We start from the raw sequence: 23,940 nt of genomic DNA on the forward strand, positions 1-23,940 counted from the left end.
AGAGTGGCGCGCGGTCCAAAGACACAGGCTCACGAAAGCTCATACCCTATCAGAAAATATTTTTGTTAGTCTTTAGGGTGCTACTGGACTCTTGCCCTTTTCTACTACTGCAGACAGACTAACACTGTGAATTACCCAGTTCTAGGCCCTCTCTACCAGTCAACACTCCGATTTGGCGGGAATCCGCCACTATCCCCACCCCCTCTCCCATCGCCTCGAGGAAGAAGCAACAGTTAAAGCCGTTGACCGAGGCGACATGGGAGCGCGCGCCTGTACCTCCTCCTCCTTTCGTGCTTTCACCACACGAAGAGATCCAGCTCCAGGCAACAACCGGGAGGGGCGGGGACTTCAACGGAGAGACTTTCTCCGGCAAAGACAGACATTCGTCTCTTCCAACCCTGTGCTCCGAAGCGGCATGGGCCTCCCCGTTAGCCAATCACAGCGTCCGGGTTTACAAGCCCGTCGAATCGCAGGCCAGGGCCTCTGGGGCCTCTCCCTCGCGTTGCTTCGGTGTGCGTCGCTTGTGCTGTTGTGTGAGGCGACTTGCCTCAGAGCATCACCGGCGGGCCCGCTTCGTCGGGCGCTTGACGTGCGCGGCGGTGTGTTGTGTGGCGTCGAGCGGGGAACTTTATACCCCCCCTCTTCCTTTTCGAGAGTCGACGCTATGTCCTCGCCGTCGTCTGGGGAGCAGTACGAGGAAGAAGAGGATGGGGCTTACGAGAGCCAGGCCAAGCGGCTGAAGCCCAGCGCCGCCGCTGAGGAGGGCGAAATCGAGTATGGGGCCGACGAGGGCGAGAGCCACAGGGAGAAGGCCGCCCCTCGCAGTGGAGGGTTCTCAGGCGGGGTAAGGGGCGAGGCAGGCGACGGCTGCTGGCGGGTCCTGGGCACGCTTACTCGAGAGTAAGGCGCGCTCTTCAAGCCGCCTTACTCGCGTAGGGCTGGAGCTCTTGGCACTTCGGGTCCCCTCTTGGATTCCCTCTCCCACCGACGGTAGGAGAGCAGAGACTTTGGTGGCTTTTGTTCCAGTCCTTTACGATTTCTTCCTAAAGAAGCCGTTAATTCCACTGATCACCTCGAATAAGGTTTTGTGTTGCTGTTTTTAAGTGTGAAAGGCGGCTGTTTCTTTCCAGCTTCTTTTATCTGGTGCGGTTTTTTTGGGGGGGGGGTGCATTTCTAACTCCATTTTGTACTTCCCCCCTGTGTCACATAAATCTCAGTTGCAATATATTTCTCAGTGAATTTAAGACTTCACCCTCCCTCCTCCTCTAAAGGGAGTCGGAATTGAGCTCGCTTCGGCAGCACCTGTACTAAAATCGGAACGATACAGGGGAGGTATAAGGGGTTCGAAATGTGAGTGGAAGTATTGCAGCCCCCACCCATCGATACCATTTAGGCTCTTCGAGAAGAGAGGGCTTTGTGCATAGGGTGCGGGGCAGGCTGCTGACGGTGTTTATCCTTCCCCTGAGAATTGCTGATTGCACGTATCTTTTTCCCCACTTGGAAAAGTTATATATATATATATATTTTAAAGGAGAGGAAAGACTGGTGTTGGTTTGGGGGAGGGGAGAAGCTGTTCTGCTGTCTGTCATCCTTCCAAAGGAGGCCTGCAGCATTTGTGGGGATGGGAGCATTTGTCATCTCTTTGTGTGCGTCATAGCCATCAATTTACCAAACTATGTAGTAATTCGAGAGCAGGGTAGTACACGACTTCCCCCACCCCAGTAACGGGTCAGTATTTTCTTGGAACCTTTTCTTGAAGAAAATTGTAGGTGCCAGCTGTGATTCATTCGGACATGTGAATCAACTAGGCAGTGCTCTGGATCACTCTTACTCCATGATTGTGTGAACTGATGGGAGACTTAATAAATAATTCTTTGTGCAGGCATAGTCTAGGTGTATCATGAGTAGCTAGGTTCATTATTTGGGATCCTCCAGTGCTAAATCTGAGTTTTGCAAGAAACAATCTTACATATATAGGCTCCGAGTAAGATGGTCTGTGGGTATGGTGTGGATTGTCATCTGATATTTCTTTGAACAAGTAACTAGGAGCTGTTGTCAGTGCCCTGAACCAGGTTCTAGAAGCCATGGTCAAATGGATGTTACTCAGTGGCTGAGCATGGTTCTATTATGTTAATGTACATATGTTAAAAAAATATTTTCAGTGGAGGTACCTTCACTCAAGAATTGGCTTAGAATCTGTGCAAGCAGTTTCACTATTTAGGTTTCATAAAGGTTGTGTAAGACTTTCATAAGGTGCCTGTTGTGGGGGGAGGGAAGGTGCTTGTAAGCCACTTTGAGACTCCTTTCAGTATAGAAAAGCAGGGTATAAAAACCAACTCTTCTTCTTTTAAGCAAGCTTTTAATCTATGAAGAGAATGATGTAATGCTTTGGCAGATGCTTCTAAGCTTTTGTGTGTAGGGGGGTTTCTAAATAGTGATGTTTTACTTAGATGCTTGGTTCTAAATTGTATCTTTTATCTTGATGTAAGCCATCATGAGTGCAAGGAAAGGTCAGATAAAATCCATAAATCTATAGAACTGGTTGTTTGTTAACTTCAAACTAAAATTAAACTGCTCACTGAAGTGTTGCTGCTATTAAACTGTAATTGCCGTACATACCTAGTTTAATTCTTCATCTCTTCCAGAATCCTATACTTATTATAAGTCTTTGCACCCCTTCTATTATGTATATTTATGATGGCTACTGCATAGAAAAATAATGACCTCATCATTCTTTCATTTTACAAAAACTACATTTAGCCTTACATATTTCATTTCAGGTTATGAGTTGAAACAATTGAGCTTTGTTCAGATATTTAGATTAGTGATTCTATTTTATGGAAGTCAGTCTAGGATTTCAAAGATTAAGACACGCTATAGTGTAGATCCCTAGCTAAACAACCATTATGATGCAGTATTTTGTTGGAAGGTTTGCCTCACATACGCTGTGTAATGTTGATTGCTTGAATTTCAGAGACTGGCTGTAGGGGAATTTGGAAACAGTGAAAGCTTTGAGATAGAAAGGCAAGATACCAACTTTTTTTGTTTCCCCCCCAGTAATTTATTTAAGTTAAATCAGCAGGTTTTATGTTCCAATTATTTGTTTGTAGATGCTGCCCTGCTCAAAGCAGTACCGATTGTAAAGTTCTTTGCTGTTGGCACAGTACCTGTGCACTTATCAGTCATCCTATGTACCCTTTATACTAGATCTGTGAATTGAAAGTTATGGGTGGATGGTGTTCCATTATCTGTTATACGTACGGGGAAATAACACTATGGTTGTCTTTTGCACAGTTTAGTAGGGATTGTATTTGCAGTCAAAATGCATTCATAGTCAGAGTTACAGACATGTAGTTGATAAATAATTGGTCATTACTGCTCTATCAAACAGTTGGTTACTATTTTTGTGTGCACATAGGTTTAAATGTCTACCTCAACAAAGACACTAGCTAAAGGAAATTCGTACTTAGTTCTGAAAGAATACAACCATCCCCTTCCCCCACACGTATTTTAATACCCTAGTGAATGTTGTACAATCCCTATATTCCTGTTCCATTTTACGACCTTTTAAAAACATTTCAGTATTTTTATTCTTGAAAAGTCCTCAGAGTCTGATACAGTGAAGAGTGCTCATGCAGGCCTTCAAAATAGCAGTGAACACAAACAAGGGTGCCAGAAATAATAGACCATCATTTTATTAACATTTTGTTAACTGCAGCTTGCTGAGGTTTTGGGGAGCTATGGATTTTCCCGCTAAACATTTTTTAATGGTTTAAAACAAACGCCTGCAGTCTGTCAACCCTGGCATTAAATCTTTCATGCCCCCCTTGCACATTTTGGAGGAGAAATATTATGTCATTGTCACTGGCTTCTGATTATGACAACTTTAGTACCAAGAGTAAATTAAAGGCTACTTTGTCATCTGGAAAGGCACACTCAGTAATAGACTTGTAAGATAACTATGTATGCAATACTCATAGCCCAACGTAGCAAATATATTTAGACTTGAACATTTAAGGTGCTGGTTAGATTTTGGTGGGAAAAAGATGTGCTAAGGTCTGTAAAGCTAAAAGTCTTATGCTTGCTCTTGCTAGGATGCAGGTGGAAGTCATCATAAAGTTTCAGTTTCTCCTGTTGTCCATGTCCGAGGACTCTGTGAATCAGTTGTGGAAGCAGACCTTGTGGAGGCTCTTGAAAAATTTGGAACCATATGGTATGTTTAGTCTATCTTGGGGCATTTAGAGCTAATCTTTAAAGATAATTCTGTGCTTTTGATGGCTGTGCTGATATTGCTAAACTTTAAATACTACTGATCTCAAAAACACATTTGCTGAATTATTTAAATTGTAACATGAGAAACAGTCTTTGTTCTGTCATTATCATTTTAATATCTCATTGATATTTAAATTGTTGAAATAATTTGTTATAATTACTGACCCAGGATTGACTTGCAGAATTAAAGTAGCTTTTTGTGAGTGTGCAGTAAAAATCTAAAGTCAAAAAGTTAAACTTTAAACTGTGTATTTGTGGAACCTCGGTCCTGGAAGATCCTCCACATTATATTTTGTCTCGCTCTTTGTGTATAGAGGCCAGAAATAAATTTCTTGTTGAGATTTTAAAGGGTATAAATTCTTCTCCTGTGGTGGAGAAACTAATTTTTCTTCTTTCCAATTTGGATCAGTATGTTTCTTATAGAGTGGCACAATTCACCTTGGCAGCCAAGAAAATACATGCTTAGAGCTCTGTCTAAAGGCTGGTCTATTTTAATTGTATATAGTGAAGGAGACTTTTTAACGTCTTGTTTTTGCTGTAGACTTTTTAACGTCTTGTTTTTATGTCCCTTTTGCGTGTTCTACTAGCCTTTGACCTTATACAATAAACACTATGCTAAAAAGTTAAGTTTTGGTTTTTAGTATTCAATTTGAAGTAAATTATGTTAACCTAGTTTTTTTTCCTATAGTTATGTGATGATGATGCCATTTAAGCGCCAGGCTTTAGTGGAATTTGAGAATATTGAAAGTGCCAAGAAGTGTGTGACATTTGCAGCAGATGAGCCAGTATTTATAGCTGGGCAACAAGCATTTTTCAATTATTCTACAAGCAAAAGAATCACTCGTCCAGGGAACACAGATGATCCCTCTGGTGGAAACAAAGTTCTGCTGTTATCAGTTCAGAATCCTCTCTATCCAATTACTGTGGTATGGCTTATTTTTAAACGTAACTTTCTGTTGTAAATATCCTCTCGCATTTTCGTATTCTCCCTTCAGTACAGAGTTAGTAGGCTAGATGCAGCTGACTGAAAGCAATCTTGGCTGCTGTGCCAGGCTCCTTTTCAAATGGCAAGGCTGGGTCCATGAACATTCACGGGCTCTTAAACCACTCCATTCCATCCAAAACAAGTGGGTCTAATGCCTCCAAAGCATCAACCTTCATGAGCAGAATCACCTCCATCTTGTCTGGATTCTGCTTCAGCTTGTTCTGTCTTAGCCACTTGGCTAATTGAACTGTTAACTGCTACCCTTTTCTCATTGTTATATACCATTTTGGAGCAGGTGTTTGTGGTGAGAAATCGTATCGGTAACTTGGAGATTAGTGCATTTCTTTGCCTATGCAAAAAGCTCTCATTCAAATAATCTAGTTACCTGTTAAGAAATATTTCTGTGTTAGCACATTTCACTTCATGACTACTTGCTGAATCTTTCTGAAGACTATAAAGCAAAGCTCTAAACACTTGAGTATTTTTCTTCTTCTTCTTCCATAGGATGTCTTGTATACAGTGTGCAATCCTGTTGGGAAGGTACAGCGTATTGTCATATTCAAGAGGAATGGAATACAAGCCATGGTTGAATATCCTTTCTAAAACTTTTGTTTTTCTGTGGTGTTAAAATATTGATAATTTATGTTATAGAGCTAATGATCCCCAATCTGGCACCTGTGGCATTGTGAGGTGCCCACCTGAAATTCACTTAAGTGAAAAATCCTTAATGCAAACTATGTTTGAATCAGTTTTATGTGCACAGAAGGCAAAAGCAGCACTCAACGGAGCAGACATATATGCGGGATGTTGCACACTAAAAATCGAATATGCTCGGGTAACGTTCATACCATTTTAAGTTTTTACACTTTTCCAGGTGGGAGAGTAGAAACAACGATCAAAACTCTGTCTGTTTATTTTAACAGCCAACTCGACTTAATGTCATTCGAAATGACAATGATAGCTGGGACTACACTAAACCATACCTGGGCAGACGAGGTAAGCATGTTGGTAATGGTTCTGCGTGGATGTGTGTAACTTTATATAATACATGCAATTAGCTTGTCTAATGCATTAGTCATTTCAAGCCAAGTATTACTGGAGATGCTCTGCTGTAAAACCTTATTTTGTAATCCTGGAAAAGAATAACTCTCAACATTAGTGCCCCCTGCTGGTCAAATTGAGCTATTTAGTTCAAGAAGGAGCCCACACATACAAGCATGTTTGCAGTACAAGGAATTGCATTTCTCCAAGCAGCTCTCACTCTTTGGAGGAGAGGACACTGATGCAGATCATTCCTTACAAACTACAAACTTGCACACTGCTTCTCCATGGAAAGGATTGTTTCCCCATATGTTGGACAAGACATTAAGAAGGATTAGAGGACTCCAGCAGGCTGACTCTACACTTCATCATGCACCACATCGGCATCATCAAAAGGCCCTCTGAAAAAAATCTCAGACTTGCAACTCACCTTGACTGCATACTGCATGCACCATCACCACAAGCATATCAAGGAGGACACTCACACTTCTTCTGGTTTGCATGGTATGAATACCATGGTAGACTGTACCCATTCTAATTCAGCATGCATGTATTTCCAAACTTATGTCCCTTAAAATTACAGTTGTAGAATGAAATTCCATTAAATGGAAGAGCCAAACGCTTGTTTCTCTCCTGTACATTGTTGTAACTTTCTTTTCTGTATGTAAGAGAAAACTGGCTAGGTTTTCCAGTGTAACTGTTGTTTCATAGTTAACTGAAAGAATGCACTTATTTAAAAAATTATTGGAATTTAGTAGCACCCTGTCAAATTCACCCCCTCAAGTATTAACATCTGACATAAGGTATAATGTGTTTTCATATTTCTTTACTGAAAGCCCTAGGTGGAACATTACTTTTAGTAGTAAAACCATTGCATGAAAATGTAACACATAATTGCTATGTAGTTTGATTTCTGTACATAGTCTCTGTAACAATATTACTTGTGCATAATTTGCTGTAATGTACCTTTTGAAAATCTAGGCATTTTTAACATGGAGTTGGGAACTTACCTTATCAAGGTAGAGTATCTTTTAAGTCTTAAATGTGAAAGTGAAGGCTTCAACTTGCCTTTTAACTCTTGCCAAAAGGTTGGATTTTATCAGTAGTGTGCTGGCTTCTGAAATGTTTTAATAAAACTTAGCCCTTGAACAGGCAGAATTGAGTTTTGTAAAAAGTTAACAAGGGGCTACAATATTGGGTAGCAGATTGTCCAACCTCAGCACTTGTGTTAAAGCTCAAATTTTGTTTCCAAACTGATGATGTACTTGAAATTGAAAAAGTAGAGCGAGTTACTTTAAATGGTTCACCTGTTCATAATGTTAAGGAATTGGCTAACGGTTTATTTATGGACTATGTGTTGTCCCAATAAATAAAAACCATGGGAAATGAGAAATGATTGCCCATGCCTAGTGGACTCTTTCACCAAACAAACCACGTGCCACATGGCAACCTGCTGTTGAAACTGCCCTAATTTCTAAAAGGGTTTGCCATGCAGCATTGGCAGCTTTGATACGAGAAGTCCACAGCTTTACTGGATATGTGGAACTAGCTTTGTGTTCTTTGGATCCAGAACTAAGATTTATTTTTTATTTGACTTGATGGACACGAGTTCCAGAAGGAAAGGGAGTGGAATGGTAAAATCTGTAATTACAATTTTTCTTTCTTTATACATTTTTTCTTGAAACCAAGAAACTATGAAAAGGAGCATACACATTTTTCTCGGAGCAGTGCTGTTCTTCTTAACTTGGGAATCTGCTGTCCATAGCAATTCCAAGGAAGCTCACAGGGCATGGTTTAAGTATTTCCTTTTAATGTCGTGAGTAGCATACTAAGTGACAAGGGGTGGGTGTTCCTTTTACTGAAAGGGAACACTAGAGATGTAAGAGGAGCCAGAGGGCTGAAAATGCTTGCCTTTAAAGCAAGCTTCCTGGCATTCTAACAGAAGTGGCCTACACAAAAGTGCTCCTATAATAGGCTAATTAACATGCATTCTTCAAACCATTCCTTTTCTCTCAAGTAGCATGTAAGGTTCTATCTTTACCAAGAAAGCTTTGACAAAGAAGCATCTATTTGAGTTTCTTTACTTGAGGTCATTGCTTAATTGGCAACAGCAGTCCTTAATCTGGCTGTATGGATTCATTTTTGGTTACATTTACATCCTGACCTTTTCCCAAAGTGCTCAAAGTGTCTGTTTGGCCTCGCAGCAACTTTCGGGTAGGTTAGGATGAGAGATTGTTTTTCCTAAGTCAGTTTCAGAGCTGCTGCAATTTGAATTTCCTTGCTTCCAAAGAGTCTAGCCAATGCATACAACTGAAAAATGTAAGTGTAAGAGAAATGTGCTAGCTAACAACTCTTAATTAAGAAATATTTCAGAACATAAAATTTCTTCAGTCCTTTACATTAATAGAGTATTATTCAGGAAATCCTTCACATATAAAGGTTTCCTGTAATGGAGAAATAGGGTTCTTAAAGTAAACCTTTGCAAAGGCAATTTTGATTCCAGTAAAAAGCCCTATCAAAAGTAAATTTTATCAAAATGAGTGCTCTACTTCCTTGGAATATATTTATGATTGCAGTACTAAAATCTTTTCATCTTCCCCAAACTCGAATAAAATTATGAGCACTTGCCCTTAATTTCATACCAGTGATTTTATTACAAAAAGTTTGACCAACATGCCCAAGTCTGAAAAATAGCTTTTGTTTTAAACCAAAATTAAAATTTTGAATGACATTGATTTTTACTGAGATATGAAAGCATATCCTTAACTTTCCCTTTGAAATAAATGTTTTAGGGTGTGCTCAACTGTGAACGGATGTTTTTCTCATTTCTCATTGTGTGACAATAAACTAAAGTATCAGCATTTTTATTTGCTTAATGAAAACAAGCAGCATGGCTGCTGCTTTTAAGAAAACTTGTAGTAAACATTTGGCTGTCTTAAAAATGGCTTCAGGTTGGTGTACTGCTTTCATCCAGTAGCATTGACCCCAGGTTAACTTTACATTCTTGTATAAAATGAAGTTTGCTGAAAGCTTTCCATTGTTAAAAGTGCTTTTAAGGGTGACGTTATATGGCATCTCTAACATAGACTGTAATAAATATTACTAGTATAGTAATGTGAAATCCTTTCAGCACTACCCCAAACCAATAGCTGTTGACTTGATGATGTATGTACACACACATGGTACTCTCTGTTTACTGATTATGAAACCATGTAATACAGGTTGTTGTTGGATTTTGCTGAAACTTCTTGAACGAAGCCCACTTTGAAAATGTGTTGCTGTTGGAGCTAATGGTTTGATTCAGGTACTGTCCTTCAAAAGTACTGCATTCACAACTTGCTTTAAAGAGATTTATAGGTAATTTTGGCTCTGCTGTGTTGTGTATAGTATTATGTGATATTAAGGAACTGTCAGTTGTCTTAGGTTTAAAGCGTCAAAATGTTTTGTATGCAATATTTTAATGGTGGTCTCTTACAACTGTATTGTGTTAGAGAAAATCAATGGAAGTGAATATCGTAAAGAAATCAAAAGTAATACTTAAAGTAACTTAGAAGGATCTGGCTTGCCACTATTAGAAACTGTATGCTGGACTAAATGGACCCTTGGTCTGATCCAGTAGGGCTGCTCTTAATCAAAAGTATTAATGAAATTCCAGTATCTTTAATTGATTATTCTGTTTTTGTTAATATGACTTTTTCTTCTTAGACAGAGGCAAAGGCCGTCAGAGGCAAGCTATTTTAGGAGAGCACCCCTCCTCATTTAGGCATGATGGCTATGGTAAGTTAGTGAGATGTTTATATGGCTTCCTGGGTATTGATCTGAAGAACTGTTTATAAACTGCTGAATTACATTAAAATGTCTGCCACTCTGAGCTCATTAAAAGAGGGTAGGATAAAAATTTAGATACCGTATATACCCGTGTATATACCCGGGGGGGGGGGAAATTAGGCACCCGCTTATAAGCTGAGGGTCGGCTTATAACCCCTCCCCCCCCCGCAGGCTTACCTTTTCCAGGTGCGCAGGGGGCGGTGGCCCACCCCCCGTGGCCCAGGAGGCCCCACAGGCCGCTCCTAGGCCGCTCCAGGCCCGGCGAAGGCGGCGGCGCCCCCCCCCCCACCGGCCCAGGAGGCACCCCCAGGGTGCTCCTGGCCGGGGGAAGCCGGGCGTGCCCGGCGGCAGCAGAGGTGCGGCCTTCCCGTGGCCCAGGAGGCCCCTCCAGGGCGCTCCTGGCCAAGGGGAGCTGGGCACGCCCGGCGGCGGGCGGAGGCGCAGCCTTCCCGCAGCCGCAGGAGGCCCCTCCAGGGCGCTGCTGGCCAAGGGGAGCCGGGTGTGCCCGGCGGCGGCGGAGGCGCAGCCTTCCTGCGGCCGCAGGAGGCCCCTCTAGGGCGCTCCTGGCGAGGGGGAGCCGGGCGCGCCCGGCGGCGATAGCGGCGGTGATGGTAAGTTTCCCCCTCTCTCCTCCCTCCTCTACCGTATTAACCCGCGTATAAGCCGAGGCTGGCTTTTTCAGCCCTTTTTTTGGGCTGAAAAACAGCTTATACGCGAGTATATACGGTAGTTTAAATCAAACTGGGAGAAGTTACTAAAGTTACTACTGGTCCCACTGGTTGGCCAGGTAGTCTTGTATCAGCTCTCTAGAAAGTATGTGAGACTAAGTAGCATCAGTACAAAATGACAAACTCTGGTTTTCTGTGCTGGGAACAAACCATGGAAATCCTTGAGCTGTTGTGCAAATATTCCTCTCCTGACGTACCTTGGGAACCAATGACTTCTACATGCCAAACAAATCATAGTTTTGTGGTTTAAATCTGATTTGGCCAACACAACAAATCATGGTTTGTTCTCTTATCTACAAAACAGAATTCTAAAAACGGATTAAACGTGATTTATGAGCAAGAGAACAAATTATAGCTTGTCTTTTCATCCTGTTTAGCTAAATTGGCTAATAATTTATTGTGACCCAAGAAGTTGTCAGTAACTTAGTTTGTATAGTAATCAAAGGGCATACAACTCTTAACCCTGTAACAAAGAAACATGGTTTGTCATTACATTAGGATGCCACCCTGTTGTCTAGAAAATGCTCTTTCGAGGTCTTAGGTGTTGCTGTAATGTGGCCTTCTTAAAAACCAGCCCTATTAACTATTATGGAATTTCTCACCAGTAGAGTTGTAGAAGAACCTCTCTGTTTTGCACAGCCTTTACATTTGTGAAATCTAGTTTTTTATACATACTTGCTATTTTTTGATAACCTAGTTTGGTGATAGCGTTTAAAACGTCATCATTAGTAGAGGTAATTCTATTCTTCATTGTGATAAAGGTTACTCTTCCCACATGTAAATTAGAGTTGTCATCTCTTTTGATCAGACTAGTAGGCCTCTGCCAGTTCCGACCCTGTTTGCTCTGCACTGACAGATTTTGGAATTCCTGCTCTGTTCTAATTTTTGCTTCAGAAATAATTTGAGAAAGCACCATGGCATCATCTTTCCCGTCACCTTCCCTTTTTTAAAGGTGCTTTTCCACAAGGGATTTTTTTTTTTTTTTTGTCAGTTCTGGCCTCACACTGCTTCAGTTTATCCCCCGATTTCTGCATGCATTTTTGTGCCTTTAATTTTCACCTTGGGTTTCCCCCCCCTCTGTTTTTAGGTTTTTTTTAGACCACTTTTACCCTGATATTTTTCTGGAAGCTGATTTTGAGTCAGCTCTTCCCTTGCATGTGATATTTCTGTTGGTTTTCTTTGTCCTGCCCACTCCCACCCACCTCCAGCCCATTGTTCAATGATTTGATTGTCATGGTCAAACCACTTCCTCTTCCCTCCCTAAGAGGACTGATTTCTTTTTCTTTAAAGGCACTAAAATATTGATATATGGATGGAGTGTTGTAACAATAAGCTTAGGAAGTTCTCTGAATTCCCAGCTTTCATTTAAAAAAAGTCTCTAGCCTCTTCCCTTGTGGCGATATAAGGAGAAAGGTATATTTCTGCAAAGGAAGAAATTAGAGACTTACTTTAAAAAAAAAAGAAAGCTGGCAATTCAGAGAACCTTTTAAGCCTATTGTTACAGTGCTTCAGCGATATATTGATATTTTAGTGCCATTTTTTTCAAAAAGGTTTGCTGTGACACCACTGATAACACCACCAATGACTACTGCACTCTCCCTTCAAAATCCTCATGATTGAAGGTCTGTGTGGAAGAAAATAAACTGACTCCACAACTGTGAAAATGCACAGGGAGGGCAGATGTGCAGAATAGCCATGCCCAAACTGATCCCAGTGCTTATGGACAGACTCCCAAGAAAAGCAGGAATACGTCGAGCCTGAATAAAAGCCAAAGGGGAGGAAAGCAGCAAGGTTTCTTTTTATGATGGCACATTGCTGCATTAAATGATCAGCTGCTTCCTCAATTACTTTGCAACAAAGTAGTTGAAAAGAAAAATTGTAGCAGGTTTTAAAAACATTTTTATCTTAAATGTACCCATTAGATCAATGAAGCTGATCCAACTGCATTAACTGGTGAGTTCTGTCTTTAGGCTCACATGGTCCTCTGTTACCCTTACCAAGCCGGTACAGAATGGCATCTCGTGACACTCCGGAGCTTGTTGCTTATCCGCTTCCCCAGGCCTCCTCATCTTACATGCATGGAGGGAACCCCTCGGGTTCTGTTGTCATGGTTAGTGGATTGCACCAGCAAAAAATGAACTGCTCAAGAGTCTTCAACTTGTTCTGCTTGTATGGAAACATTGAAAAGGTAAAAATAAGTGTTAATGTAATACTGTTAAAATGAACAAATATTTTCTGCTAAAGAGAAATAGATGTCCTCTTTCAAAAAGCTGCAAATTTCTAGTACTACAGTGCTATAGTCCTGGCAACATCAGCAGCTGTTAACATCAGTGTAACTTCAGTTTAGTGTAGTTGATCATGCGTACTTCCAGAAGCAAAACTGAAAACACAATATTGTTTCAGACAGAGAGCATAGGAACACAAAACACCCACCAATCATGGTGACCCCTCATTCCCCCCATTACCCAAACATGGAAAAAGCCAGTTCACATGACGCAGCCATGGTATGCCTCCATGATATCACCTAGCCAATCTCACAAACAACTAAGAAGACATTAGCCACACTATAGCACTCCTACCCAGTGCGAATCCCTGCTGTGCAGATAGTAGAAGCCTGTAACTATAGGTTTTCCTGCAGCTGAGGACTTGAATCAACTTATACAACAAACAGCCTGCAACCAAGCAGGGACAAGGAAAGACATTCATAGCCAACTCCACAGCTCCCATAGGAGGGCCACAATAAGCCCATAGCTGCATTCAGGAAAGGAGTCACCCTGCTACAGGGGCAATGATGCTGTTGTGAAGGGGAAGAACCTTTTTGCAACAGATGAAAATGGAAATATGAGGATAGGGAAAGAGAAAACTGCACATGTACAGCAAACATCCCTCTGGGCCTCCTCCTATCTCTGCATGATAAAATATTGTGATAGGAAATGGGGGTTCAAGTCAGGGAATTGTGAAGGAATTAAGGCAAAGCTGTCTTTTGGGATTTACTGGCATGCAACCATCAAGTCAAGGCAGAAACAGGACTAGAATTTGTACCTCTAACTCCACAGAGCAGTGCTTTAACCACACACAGTGAAAGAATAACATGTGTTAGAACCTTTGTAATTCCCAGTTGCTCTTTCAGTAAAACTCTCCATCTCCACTGTGACTGACAGTCTAATCACCTACCCAGATGCAGTTGCTTGCCTGAGAGAGAGTTGGGAAGAGCCCTGAAGGCAAACCTGAGATATATAACACCAAAACCAATTGGAGGAAATGAACCAATAATGTCAGTTAGCTCTTTTGCTGCCTGCTGCCTTCATCCCTTGCAATCATACTTCTTCCCCGTTCATGTGAATGATGGTTTGGGGCTGCTGCTTAGTATTCTAGTAACCCTATATGTCCATTTCTCCCCTCCACTGCATTACAAAGCCCAGTGTCCCCATTTATTTCACCAACAGTAACCAAGGTCAGTTAAGTATATGCACCCTTGGTGGTGGTAGAAATTGCCATCAAGAAACAGCTGACTTATGGTGATCTTGTAGAGTTTTCAAGGCAAGAGACATTCAGAGGTGGTTTGCCATTGCCTGGTGCCATGAGGGCTGAGAAAGTTCTGAGAGAACTGTGACTGTCCCAAGGCCACCCAGCAGGCTTCATGTGGAGGAGTGGAGAATTGAACCCGGTTCTTCACGTTAGAGTCTGCAGCTCTTAACCGCTACACCACACTGGCTGTCAGAGAACCAGGTTAGAGTTTCACAAATGGATGTTGGTATGTTGAATCTTGAGATGTTCTGAGAAAACAAGTGTTAGCAACATTCCCTTCCAATACTTAACAAGTTTTACTTTTAGTACATAGTGCCCTTTCTTGGATGCTGTGGGTCTGTACACTATGAGGCCAGAGTGATATAGCTCCATACCATGTACCCTGTCATCTCACAAAAGGGTTGTTTGCCTAGCATTTAAATACTGCAGGAGTATGATGGCTGCAAAATGTATTCAAATCCCATGCTTTTTTGTGTGGCTGTGCCATTGTGTGTGGGAAGAGTCACTTGTGGTGCTCTACTGAATGCAGCTGGCATAATAGCATTTAACTTCAAGTTTTCATTCTTTAACCTACATTGACTCTTCTCCCCTCCACCCCATGATGCAGGTAAAGTTCATGAAGACTATTCCAGGCACAGCTCTGGTGGAAATGGGTGATGAGTATGCTGTTGAAAGAGCAGTCACACATCTCAATAATGTCAAGTTATTTGGGAAGAGGCTTAATGTTTGGTATGTGTGAGTCCAGTTTTTCACTGTAAAGACTAATACTGCAACAACTATTATATGGAAATTATTTAGCACTGTTCATTATGTGTTAAATAGTACAGTTTAGATGCTGAAAAGTCTTAACAAAGCATTTTGCAAGAATACAGTTAGTATAGCATTTTAAATATTACATTTATCTTCTGCAAAAAAGTTCTGTATTTCATTGATCCAGCCATAACTGGGCAATTCACTTGAATAATTGACAGGTTAAATATGGGTTACATATTCATGGAAGTTCATATCTTGCTGGAGCATTAGGCCTTTGTTTTGATAAGGGTATAAAAATCTTTAAATGTTTTGATAATAAAGAGGTGTTCTTTTTTTATAATGTGTATTCTTTAATTGTAGTGTGTCCAAACAGCATTCAGTTGTTCCTAGCCAGATATTTGAGCTGGAAGATGGTACAAGCAGTTACAAAGATTTTGCAATGAGCAAAAACAATCGGTTTACTAGTGCTGGCCAAGCATCCAAGAATATCATCCAGCCACCTTCTTGTGTTTTGCATTATTACAATGTTCCGCTGTGTGTGACTGAAGATACCTTTGTCAAGGTAGGAATAAAAGTTGTTGAATTTTCCATTGTAAAATAGAATATAGAAGTCAAATCTCAATATGTATTAAGTTCCTTAAAATACGTTCTATTCATCTTTGGTTTTCTCTTTTTACACATTGTGGTTTTCTCTTTTTATATATTGGGTACTGTATCTTTACAAACTAATACCCTACTACGGAAAGGTAAATGTGTTGGCTAAAGTATAATCTTTTGAATTTTTCAATTTTAAATGCAGCAAGAAGTCTCTGTTTAAAATGAGCATTTCAAGCCCAGGCATCAAATTGACAACAGACATCCCATAACAAACTCTTAAACTTCCTCTTATGTAGAGAAATCTGTTTGTTATGGGATGCCTGTTGTCAACTTGTTCCCAAGTAATCCTAGATGCAGTTCATAAAATTCAACAATGTAGCCTGTCGCTGAAGATGTTCTGGTTTCTTCAGTTCCATCGGCATAGATGTAAATATGTAATTGACTTCATCACCTTCACATTGAAACCACAACTAGGATCACTGGTGCAGTTATTTCTATGAAGTCTATACAAGGTCAAGTGATAAATGGCATAGTGAAGTTGATACTGTTGCTGACTGGGGTGAGGAGACAATGAGGAACCATTATGAAATATCCCATTCCCCAAAATCACAACTTTCCCCAAATTCTTCCTCTCCCCCCAGATACTCTTATATAACTTCTCCCCTGGCCCTTTATCTGATTCTTTTCTCAATATTCCATCTCTTCTGGAGCGTATTTAGCCCTCATCAGGCCAGTTTTTGGAACTTTCTTTTAGTCAATTTACAGTGTCATTTTTTTAACATGGAGATTCCCCCAAGTAAGGAGAGTTCCTGAATCTTTTCTGTAGATAGCCTGTAAATAGATAGGTCTCACATTTCTATAGATAGATAGATAGATAGATAGATAGATAGGTTTCGCATTTTTTTTAATCCATACAAAGCCACCCAGTTTTCTGTTTAAATATAATCATTATTAGAAAGACAATGTAACTAGAAGTCTTTCTACAGAGTAGGAACTACATAACAAATGATGTGAACACAGTCTTTATCTTCTAATCTGTGCTGTGCCTTTCAGCCACACACACATGCTATTGAATTATTTTGTTTTACTCCAACGTAGTCCATAATTTAATACAAGTAGAGATTAAGATTGAATGGAATTTTTAGCTATTCAGTAACTTAATGGTACTATTTAAACATGGGTCTGTAGTTTAGGAAGAATTCAAGGATCAGCTTGACACTCACACTGGAGAGCAAACTTCCTTCCCTTTTACTCTGCTGTGTATCCCATATTATAGTCAACAAAGTTTATCTGGAACTCTTTTTTTGCACCTCAGATATACTAGTAATATTGTGAAATCCTCTAGGGTTGGATTATTGCTTCTTAGATTGACCTGGTTTTCACTTGTTCTTCTGACAGCTGTGTGATGACCATGAAGTTTTGTCTTTTATCAAATACAAAGTTTTTGATCCAAAACGTAAGTAAATATTTTTTAAATTAAAAATATGTAAGTAATTTTTTAAAACTAAAGAAACCCTACTGATTCTGGAGAGAAGGGAACATTGTAAACTCTTGTTTTGACAGCTTCAGCCAAAACACTTTCTGGACTGTTGGAGTGGGAATGCAAGACAAATGCAGTGGAAGCTCTTACTGTACTTAATCATCACCAGATAAGAGTCCCCAGTAAGTCACCTTATTTAAATATTTCTTAACTTTATATTTTGCCTCTTATTATCATCAGCTGGGTAGAAGTTGAGGGTAGTTAGTAAGACTTATGAGATGTTTGTCTTCTTTGTTCAGCTGCTGTCTAAGTGAGTTGTTTTTTAACTTGGTTGAATAAAAAAGGGCAAGAGTAACATGGCTAACACAGACTAACACGGCTACCTACTGCAGTAACACAGACTAACACAGCTACCTACTGCAGATAGACTAACACGGCTACCTACTGCAGTAACACAGACTAACACGGCTACCTACTGCAGACAGACTAACACGGCTACCCACTGTGAATTATCTTCTTGGTTGAATAAAGTGGGCTCCAGTTGCATTTTAGCTTCTGTGCAACACTCTTAGACATGCTCCTGCTGTCTAGAAAATCACTGCAAAATCTGGAATCCATGGAACCAAAAGAACATTGAAATTTATAAAGCAGAGGAACATGAAATGGAAACTAGAATCTCAATAAGCACAAAGTCTTCCAAAGCACAAACAAATAATTAATTTCAGTCCTGTTATTTCTCCTAAAAGAATTGGTTGAGGAAAGAGTGATCTCCCATCCCTGTGACATGATGCAATTTGAATTTTGTGGTTCCTTGATTACAGGTTAGAGAATGGGACTGAGCACGCCAGTCACATGATTATGCCTATTAATCTCTTCCCATGTGTCCAATTACAGACTTCAGGCTGCCATTTTATTGGTTGTTCCTGGTTTAAAGTAGCTTACCTGTCATTGTCAGAGCTGATGTTTTTTCTTTCATAGCCTCTATCATATGGAACAGGCTTCTCTGAGGAGGTGGCATTATGTCTGGAAATGTTTAGGATATAATAAAAGGCTATTTGTTTGCCTGGGCAAATTAAAAAGCATGTAGGCCAAAGGGGATTTTTTTTAGGGGTGAGGGGGCCTGTTGAGTGTTTTATTGTACATTATATGTTTTATATTTGAGTTTGTAAGCTGCCTTGAGCCCGAAAGGAAAGGTATACATATTTGAATTAATAAATAAATAAATATGAGCATACTAGACTTTTTCTCAAGGGGAAAGGAGAATTGCAATATGACAATTCTAGATACTGTGAGTATTTGGAAAGTGGAAAATAGGGGAAGATATACGAAAGGAAATGTGCATTGTTTCATAATATTTGTTAACTTTAAAATAAAATTTATTTTGCCCTTTTAATTGTACTGGGTGGCTTTCATTAAGCAATTAACTTTTTTTTCTAATTGACTTCTTTAAAAATGTATTAGCCATAAGTATGCAAGACGAAAAAAAAGAACCTATGAGAATACAGTCAGCATGTCCAATCTTCAGCAAATGTTTTCCCCATATAATAGCATGCCCTCCCCAAAAAAATGGGAACAAATAAATTTTCCTAATGCTCTGTAGGAGCAATAGGGTAGGGATAGCAAAGGGGAAAGCTCTCAAGCAAGTGCTGCTTAAATGAACCAGATATAATTAGGGCACTGACAGAAAGAAATGTTGAATTGCGTAAGTAAGACCATATTAGTGCTAGAAATCTCATGGTAGTTTTGACAAATTATTGCAGTTATGTTCTAACATGGAATGTCCCATTTTAAAATATGGGCAAATTGGTACAGATATTAATCATAATGTACATATACTTGTTTTTCCTACTACTACCGCATGCATAGATAATATAGGAGGAATGCATTACTTGGGTATTCTTCGTGTTTTAAGTTTGAGGTGTTTAGAGAAAATGTGTAATTTTTACAAACTTCAGATAACATTTACTGAAGCTTTTCAAGGGTGAAAGTGAGATATTAAGGACAAAAGTTGGCTTGTGCCAACTCAGGTCACTACTGTGAAGGAAAGGATGGCAACACTATAAGCAATAATCACACATTCTCTGTTAATGAAAAAGAAATCCAGGTGAGGTTATTACTCCTGCTGGCACTGCAGGAACAGCTATGCTAATTAGGCAAGTAAATTAGCCAGCAGGAAGGACTTACACCCAGTTTCTATCTTGTCTCCTCCACATCAAGGTTCCTCTTATTCTTTCCAGACATTCTATAATCTTTTATCTCTTAACTTACTCTTTTTTACCATGGAAGTTCTGATATTTCATTTCTTCCTTGATCTGATTCACTCTTTCTCTCTCACTTAAGTCTCTTGGCCATTCCTTCCAAAACAATTATCTCAGAGATAAAGCTGACGAGAGAGACAAGATAATTAAAGATTTGTGCCATGTCCTCTAATGCCTGTTTGTGTGTTCCATCCTTTGAAAACAACTGAACATGGCACATCTTCCATAGACTTTGGGAGCATGCCTCATGGGAGAAACTACAACCCAGCCGCCCCATAGGCCAGCGGTGGCCTTACAGAGAACTGCCCCCAGGCATAGAATGAATGCAACAGCCACCCTGAGCCTGGCTGCAGCCAGAGATCGAGGACAGGGTAAAAATCTAAATAAATAAACAGCTAACACCCACCCTCAGAATCATGGCACAATTCTGCCAAGAACAAGGCTCTTACCTGGAGCAACTGATAGACCCAATATGAGCCAGCCTTTTAGAAGCAGCTCCAGTATATGAGAGGACATACCATGGACTGCTTGTGACATCACTGCAATGACTGCCCTTATTCGCCACAGCAAAGGAGGCATCTCTTCAAAAACATGTACCTCTCCCCCCTGCTCTTGGTGCTACAAGATAAACCTCAGGTCTGGTCAGCCTTTGATGTCCAGCCTCTGACATTCAGCAAGAGCCTGCCTGCTTGAGAGCTCATTCATGACAGTGACAGAGACTGAAAATATCTTGGGCAACCACTAGAGGGCCAGTCACAGTAGCATTTCGCTGTGCAATGCTTCTCTCCTCCCCTTATCACCAGTGCTCCCCCATCCCCAATTTCAAGGAGCGGATTAAAAGGCTCTTAAAAGGTTTTGGCCTTGAGCATGCTGAAAACCACAAGCAGGAGCAGGCACAAGACATCTCCTTCCTCCAAATTCCCTACTCTCCTACAAAAGGTCATGAAGATGGCACACCTCAGCCCTCCAGGCTCTCTACTGCTCTCTTCCAGGCTTTAGAGACAGTTTGCTCCTCTGAGTATTTAGAGGTGTCTCCTCTGCCTTCTGGATATAGTTAAGGGGAATGATGAGGTGACAAATCTTCAGGGGAGTTAAAAGAGTTTTCCCAAAAAAACGACCAGCCTGACTTATTTCGCTTGCCCAAATCCTTCATTCTGACCCTTACAAGGGAATAGTTGTTGCCTTTACAGCTGTTCCATCAGTGATTCTGTTAACACCATCCCAGAGTTAAGGAGTGGTATACGTTAGATAATTGTAGCACTGTTCACATCCATGGAACATGTACAGTAGAGTTCAGGGAAATAAACTTTTTGTGTCTCTTCATCCATTCACAGTAGGTAATGGTCTCAGAACTACTCTAGCCAGATGGTTCAAGGCCTGCATATCACTAGCCTATGAGGTCTGGTGTTTACCCAGCACTGTCGGCACCTGCAAGGAGATCAACTACAATATCAACACCCTTCCATACTCAAGTACCTTTTGAGGAAATTTGGAAAGTGGCCACATGGATCTTAATCTTACCTTTGGCCTACTATTAGAAATTACACACCCTTATGCATCTGCAGATGCTTCCCTCAGGAGTGTCATCCTGTGCGGCTTTTCCACATAAGTGTATGACAACTACAGTGACTCAAGATTCGTGTACCCTGCTCAAGATCCCTACCTGGATTCCTTTTTGCACAGATGGAGAATAGACCATTTGAATTAACCATGAAGGGTCCTTCTTGTCAGTGGATGGAGGGAACTCAGACCAACCCAAGATAATGTAACATCCTATCACTGTCCTTAGAATTCAATCAAACTCTCTTTCTGTTGGAGGGTTTTTGAGCTATTGCTGTTTATGTTGTTGTATCTGTTGATATGTTTACTAATCCCTATCTTCAACTTATATTTTTGTTGGTCTTAAAATATACAGCTTTTTGTACCTTTACCTATCTCCTATAAAGATGGCACATGCTGCTTCATACCCTGTGTGCTGAAATTGAGATTCCCCCCCCTGCTAACTTAACGACTTGGTTGATTAGCATAGTCGTTTCTGCAGTACAAGTGAGAGAAATAACCCAGCCTGGATTCTCTGCATCTGCTGACAATCTTCTGTTCCTTAGTTCTAGGTTTTTAAACAGTGCTGTTTAAATTTAAACCTGTGGGCTCTTAGCAAGGTATTGGTAGTATGTGAGGGGCGGGGCAGGTGCCATGGGCTGCTTAAAACACTTTTTAAGAAGCAGCTCAGCTTCTGAAGCCAGCAGGCTGGTGTAAGAAGCAAAATGACCTCTGGTGACATTCATTTTAACGGTTTAGCTTCCTTTTTATCTTGCAGATGGCTCTAACCCGTATACTTTGAAGCTTTGCTTCTCTACTTCCTCCCATCTGTAGAAAAGAGGACAGCATGTTAGAAGCTCCTTTCATCTTTTGCAAACTTGAAACTGTATGTTGGTTGCAGGCTCTGAAATACTTGCTCATTTTCTTTGTCTCAATCGACTATTCTTCCCTCCCCCCTTTTTTTTTTCAATGAATGGTTGTTTACAAACATCACTCTTTTTCCTTTGGCCTCCCAAAATAGATGTTAGTATAATATGAAGAGCTTGTTATGGTGTGTAACTGTTTATCTACAGATGTTTGAACTACCTTATAGGTAGCATGTGCAAAGAAATTGTATTCTGTCACAGACCTTAAAATGCAGTTCTTACAGACCAGTAAAATGTACACTTTCCTTAAAGGATTTTCAATGGGTATTTTCCAATTGAGCTTCAATGGAAAGTAGAATTATTATATTGGAATATTAGCTGTGAAATTCCTGGTTACTACTCTTGAGTAGACAGTGTTGTATAATCCTAAAAACAACTGCATTTATAAAATCTTTTCAAATTGCACATAATGATTTGTAGAAATGTTAAAAGGTATCTGATTTTTGAGGAGACTTCACTGAAGAAAAGTGAATCATTTTTTGCTTTAAACTGATTTTAAATAGTGTCTCCTCAGAATCATTTTTCACTCACATTGGCATGATGTATTCCTAATCCTAGCCTGGAAATTACATGCAAAAATAAATTATCAACCCTGAATAAGTACTTTCTCATTTATTCATCTTGACAAATCTTCGCTATTAATTTCTATTAAAGATGGTTTTGATAGCTGTATTTTAAAAATGCAGCATGAAAGCTGACATGGTGTAGTGGTTAAGGTGTCGGACTAGGATCTGGGAAATCCAGGTTCAAATCCCTGCTCGTGCCATGGAAACTTGCTGGGAGACCTTGGGCCAGTCACACACACTCAGCCTTCACCCTGGCTAGAATTTGGATGGGAGATCTTCAAGGAATACCAGAGTTTAGACACAGAGACAAGCAGTGGCAAACCACCTCTGAATGTCCCTTGCCTTGAAAATCCTACAAGGTTTCCATAGGTCAGCTGTGACGAGGGCAACAAAAAATAAGTCAAAAATCAAAAGCATCCAGATAGAATTGAAGATCTTTTAATAAAGATAAATTTCCCCAGGGGCTACGAAGGCTTTCTTTGCCTTACAAAAAGTCAGTTTGTTTGTCCTGTCTCTCCCACCCCCCCAGACCTGCACAACTTCCAAATGTGTACTCCAAGGCTTGTGGGAGAAAAGCACAGCTTATGAACACAAGCACTAAGAGAATACTCTTACAATAAAAAGAAAAATGTTCTCAGAATGATAACAGCATTGCTTATTCACTAACTTCTGGCACTCTTGGTCCCGTCTAGCTACGGACTTCTTCCTCTAACTTTTTGGCTCAAGCCATGTGCATGAAGGTCTCTCTTTTTTTTAAAAACAAAAAAACAGTAAATGCACTATAAGCTGTTGGGAGGGACTGGATTCAAACATACCACTCCACACACACACTAGCCAGCTTTTTGGCACAATTACTCTTTCAGAAAGCTTTGCATGCACGGCCTGGGAGCTGAGTATATGTGTAGCTGGGTCCTCTGTCTTGTCACATGCATGCACTAGTGAACGACCTTTATTTTAAATTTGAAGTAGAAAATCATTGAGATTCAATGTTCTTTAGAGAATGGGAAAAGAGTGCTGGGATCCAAAGAACCACACGACTATTTCTGCTTGCTTAAGGGGGCTTGGACTTTTGCTTCCCATACAGCAGCCTTCAGCAACCTATAGCAAATGAAGTATGATAGGGCGTAGTAAGCGCCTGTTTGAAAGATCCTAGTGAGCATATCTAGGACTTTAGGCCCATGAAGGATCCAGTGTTCTAGCTCCCCCTAATGGTTGTGATGAGAACTTCTAAGGGAGCCCTGTAGCTACCTTTCTCAAAACCTACAGAAAGTTAGTAAAGGGGCCTGAAGTGTGCCCCTGCTGGTTGCAAGTATTTAGCCTACTACAATGATGGAGCAGTTGCAGATTTTAAAGAAAAAGGCCTGAGAGGATGGAATAAGAGAGCATCACTGCTCAGGGATGAGTAGTACAGTCCTTAAATTATATCCTTCTAAGTTACA

At 40.5% G+C, this 23,940-nt stretch overlaps 1 protein-coding gene across 1 annotated transcript; it reads left to right on the plus strand.

Annotated features, from left to right (window-relative positions):
- The first annotated feature begins 646 nt into the window (after positions 1-646).
- On the plus strand, positions 647-21,948 carry HNRNPLL (heterogeneous nuclear ribonucleoprotein L like). Its single transcript, XM_056852761.1, has 13 exons — positions 647-844; positions 4,095-4,213; positions 4,961-5,198; positions 5,762-5,847; positions 5,996-6,092; positions 6,181-6,253; positions 10,004-10,075; positions 12,825-13,042; positions 14,990-15,111; positions 15,496-15,697; positions 17,131-17,188; positions 17,296-17,394; positions 21,788-21,948. The coding sequence occupies exons 1-13, from the start codon at positions 665-667 to the stop codon at positions 21,841-21,843; spliced, it is 1,620 nt and encodes a 539-aa protein (XP_056708739.1). The 5' UTR covers positions 647-664; the 3' UTR covers positions 21,844-21,948.
- Positions 21,949-23,940: the final 1,992 nt, after the last annotated feature.

The sequence above is a fragment of the Euleptes europaea genome, chromosome 7, assembly GCF_029931775.1.
Source record: "Euleptes europaea isolate rEulEur1 chromosome 7, rEulEur1.hap1, whole genome shotgun sequence".
In the NCBI taxonomy this organism is placed as follows: Eukaryota; Metazoa; Chordata; class Lepidosauria; order Squamata; family Sphaerodactylidae; genus Euleptes; species Euleptes europaea.

Excerpts from the sequence above, each read along its gene's own strand:
- HNRNPLL (XM_056852761.1), top strand. The coding sequence starts at position 665 with ATGTCCTCGCCGTCGTCTGGGGAGCAGTACGAGGAAGAAGAGGATGGG. Across the intron at positions 6,254-10,003 it reads ACCATACCTGGGCAGACGAG|ACAGAGGCAAAGGCCGTCAG; the intron begins GTAAGCATGTTG and ends TTTTCTTCTTAG. Across the intron at positions 17,395-21,787 it reads TCACCAGATAAGAGTCCCCA|ATGGCTCTAACCCGTATACT; the intron begins GTAAGTCACCTT and ends TTTATCTTGCAG.